General features: G+C 42.4%; 1 protein-coding gene across 1 annotated transcript; it reads left to right on the forward strand.

Annotated features, from left to right (window-relative positions):
- The first annotated feature begins 1,468 nt into the window (after positions 1-1,468).
- Positions 1,469-2,992, forward strand: LOC110923618. The gene is made up of 2 exons (XM_022167687.1): positions 1,469-1,597; positions 1,754-2,992. Exons 1-2 carry the CDS (start codon positions 1,469-1,471, stop codon positions 2,990-2,992), a joined length of 1,368 nt encoding a protein of 455 aa, XP_022023379.1.
- Positions 2,993-4,165: the final 1,173 nt, after the last annotated feature.

Consider the following 4,165-nt stretch of genomic DNA (forward strand, 5'->3'; position numbering starts at 1 on the left):
GTTGAAGCATCTGTGGGTAAACTACAAACAAGCAGAGCATACATAAACACTGGTGCAACCACTGAAATCATGTTTGAGAAGTTCTTCAACCGTTTAAGCAATGAAGAACGTTCAAAGCTTCAACCCTCAGGAATCTATTTAAAAGGTATTGCCGACATACCCCTCAAGCCTTTAGGGAAACTGACCCTTGATATCCGTTTCAGCGAAAGCCAGAAGGAGAGAGTCCAACCTCTCACTTTTGTGGTCATCAATATACCTTCAAACTATGACGTGACCATAGGAAGGTCGGGGCAGTGTGCATTCTACATGGTTGTTTCTGTTAGTCATGGAACAGTCAAGTTTCCTACCGAGAGAGGGATTGCAACCCTTCAACCTACTCAAGAGGCCTACATGGTTAAAGGTGAAAGTTCCAAGAGTGAAGAAGACAAGCAAAGGTTAATCATAAAACCCAAGTATCCTGAACAGAGGATAAGGGTTAATCCAAGCCTTTCACAAGAAACTTTCTCATATCTTGAAAAACGACTAGTACACTATAGCGATGTCTTTGCTTGGTGCCTGGAAGATATGACGGGTATCCCTCAAAGCATTGCTGAACACGAGTTGAAAATACCACCTGAAGTCAAGCCTGTTGTCCAAAAGAAGCGGAGTCTAGCACCCGAAAGGAGCTTGGCTGCATGCCAAGAGGTTGAAAAGCTTGTATCAGCTGGAATTCTCCAGGAAGTCAAGTATCAATCCTGGGTTGCAAACCCAGTCATGGTTCGAAAGCCCGATAATTCTTGGAGAATGTGCATAGACTTCAAGGACTTGAATAAGGCTTGTCCTAAAGATTGTTACCCGTTGCCAGAAATTGATCTCAAGGTTGACTCCCTCACTGGTTACCCTTTCAAGTGTTTTCTCGACGCTTACAAGGGTTACCATCAAATTCTCATGAAGGAAGAAGATGAAGAGAAAACTGCTTTCCATACGGACAAAGGAATCTTTTGCTATCAAAAGATGCCCTTTGTCCTGAAAAACGTGGGTGCAACCTAACAATGCCTAGTTGATAAGGCCTTTGCCAGCCAAATTGGTAGAAATATGGAAGCATATGTCGACGATTTGGTAATCAAAAGCAAAACTGAATACCAAATGCTTGATGACATCCAAGAGACCTTCAAGAACCTAAGGAAGGTCAACATGAAACTCAACCCCGAGAAATGTTCGTTTGGGTTTGAAGAAGGAAAGTTCCTGGGGCATATTATGGGAAAACAAAGTATAAAGGCCAATCCAAACAAAGTCAAGGCTGTTCTCAAAACCAAGCCACCACGAAGCAAGAAAGAGGTAGAAAGCTTAAACGGGAAGCTTGCAGCCTTAAAACGTTTCACCTCAAAATTGGCTGAAAGATCGTTGCCTTTCTTCAAAACACTCAAAGGATGCTCTGAAAAAAAAGGATTTCAAATGGACTGAAGAAGCTGAGGAAGCCTTCAACCAGATGAAGCAACAGCTAGCTTCACTCCCAGATATTGCAGCCCCAGAAACGGGAGAATTGATCTCTGTATACCTTTCGGTTGCTGAAGAAGCAATAAGTGTGGTCATCACCATTGAACGAGACAAAGTTCAGGTACCCGTTTATTTCTTCAGCAAAACTCTAAAACTGGCAGAAATCAAGTATCCTCCCTTGGAGAAACTTGCTCTAGCCCTAGTCCAAACGGCTAGAAGGCTTCGAAGGTATTTCCAAGCACACCCTATACAAGTGGTCACCGACCAACCCATTAAGAGTGTGCTTGAAAAACCTGAAAATTCAGGACGATTAGCCAAGTGGGCAGTGGAACTAGGTGAACATAACATCACCTATGTTCCAAGAAAAGCCATCAAAGCCCAAGTCTTGGCTGATTTCATTGTAGAAGTCACAAAGCAAACAATCACTGAAGTAAACACAACTGCCACTAAACCCTCAGACCTTGAAGCCTGGAAGCCTTTTACCGATGGTGCTTCAAGCGTTGAAGGGTCAGGGGCTGGGCTCATTCTGATCAACCCGGAAGGGTTAGAATTCACGTATGCTCTTCGATTTGATTTTCAGACCACCAACAACGAAGCTGAATACGAAGCATTGATAGCCGGGTTAAGGCTGGCTAAGGAAATGAAAGTTCAAAAGCTTGAAGTGTTTACAGACTCTTTGCTGGTGTTAATCCAAGTGAATGACAGTTACGTTGCAAAAGAGCCCAATATGAAGAGATACAAAGAAAAATCCAAAGAGTTCATGAACACCTTCCAAACGTGTACCATCAAGCAAATTCCCAGGTCTCAAAATAAGAAATCTGATGCCTTGAGTAAACTCGCTTCTCTCACCTTTACCCACCTTACCAAAAAAGTATTGGTAGAGGTGTTGAAAGCTCCATCAATTGATGAATTGGAAGTTCAAGACGTAATCACTGAAGAAGGCACCAATTGGATGACTCCAATTAAAAAATTCCTTAAAAATGGTGAGTTACCTGCTGATCAAACAGAGGCTGAAATGGTTAAAATCAAATCTAGACAGTACGTGTTGCAAGGTGAAATCCTCTGCAAAAAGGGTTGCCTTGCACCCTTGCTGAGATGTGTTGGTCCCGAACAAAGCCAGTACTTGATCAGAGAGGTTCGTGAAGGGATATGCGGAGCCCATTTTGGAGCAAGAACGGTGGTTGCTAAACTAATGAACCTTGGGTATTTTTTGCTATCTATGCACCGAGACACTGCTGAACAACTGAGAAAATGTGATTCTTGCCAAATTCATGCACCAGTACCAAAGAGCCCCAAGCACGACCTTGTCCCGATATCTTCAGCCTGGCCATTTTATAAGTGGGGAATGGACATTGTCGGCCCATTCCCAGCAGCCAAAGGTGGAGTGAAGTTGTTACTAGTTGCCATAGACTACTTCACCAAGTGGCCGGAGGTTAAACCACTTGCAAAAATTACGGGCAAACAGGTCTTTGATTTCGTTTGGGAAAACATCATTTGTCATTATGGATTGCCGTGAGTGCTTGTCACCGACAATGGAAAGCAATTTGCCGAGAAGCCATTCAGCGTTTGGTGCAAAGAATACAGAATAGCTCAGGTTTTCAGCTCAGTGGCATATCCACAATCAAACGGTCAAGTGGAAAGGACGAATAGAAGCATAGTTGAAGGAATCAAAGCCAGATTGGGAAGGCACGAAAGCAATTGGCTTGAAGAGTTGCCAAGTGTTCTATGGGCCATAAGAACAACTGAAAAAACAAGTCACAAAAGAACACCCTACAGCTTAGTGTTTGGGTCTGAAGCCGTGATTCCAGCTGAAGTAGGAGTTGTAACACAAAGAACGGTGAACATGGATCCCGAAGCAAACCAAAAAGAGACCATGTTGAACTTACAACTCCTAGAGGAAGCACAAGACCAAGCTGCAATTCAAGAAGCCAAGTACAAACAAAGGATGGAAGCTTACTACAACAAGAGAGTCAAGAGTGAACGTTTCAAGCCAGGAGACCTGGTGCTTAGAAACAATGAGGCTAGTAAAAAAGAGAACCAGGGAAAGCTTGGCCCAAAATGGGAAGGGCCATATACAATCCTTGAGGCACACAAGGGCGGATCCTATAAGCTAGCAGACTCAGAAGGTAAAAAGCTTCCAAGACATTGGAATTGAAAAACCCTTAAGAGGTTTCACGTCTGAGCAAGAAAGATTGGTTTGTATTTCACAAGTTGTATTTCAAGAGTTGTCCTATGATCACCTTTTGTAACACTATATCTCTTAAATGAATGAAGATGTTTTATTAAATTTGTCTTTCTATCCTAAAATCATGTTGAGAACCTAGCAAAAAACTCCATGGCAAGGGCCATGTAAGGGGATTAGCTCCCAGGCCATATCGCTCAATAGGTTCAAAGGTTGAATGAACAAGGTTGAATGAACAAAGTTGTATACAAGGGGTGAGTTCCTAAATCAATACAACTCCATGAGACTTGTAATTAAAAACAAAGTTGTCTCATAGACGGGTCCGAACAGCCTACACCAAATGTTCCTTAAGCCTTAGAAAAATTATCAAAAAACAGGCTTACGAACCGAAATCAAGCTAAGTAAAATAATAGGATAGGTGCTATGTCTTCTTGTTAAAAATACCAAGGCTAAGTGACTGCAGCACTGAACCCTTTAAGGTATAAAAAACACAAAGACAACACAAAC

Source organism: Helianthus annuus, chromosome 17, assembly GCF_002127325.2.
Source record: "Helianthus annuus cultivar XRQ/B chromosome 17, HanXRQr2.0-SUNRISE, whole genome shotgun sequence".
Classification (NCBI taxonomy): domain Eukaryota; kingdom Viridiplantae; phylum Streptophyta; class Magnoliopsida; order Asterales; family Asteraceae; genus Helianthus; species Helianthus annuus.

Excerpts from the sequence above, each read along its gene's own strand:
- LOC110923618 (XM_022167687.1), top strand. The coding sequence starts at position 1,469 with ATGAAGCAACAGCTAGCTTCACTCCCAGATATTGCAGCCCCAGAAACG. Across the intron at positions 1,598-1,753 it reads TTGAACGAGACAAAGTTCAG|AGTGTGCTTGAAAAACCTGA; the intron begins GTACCCGTTTAT and ends CAACCCATTAAG.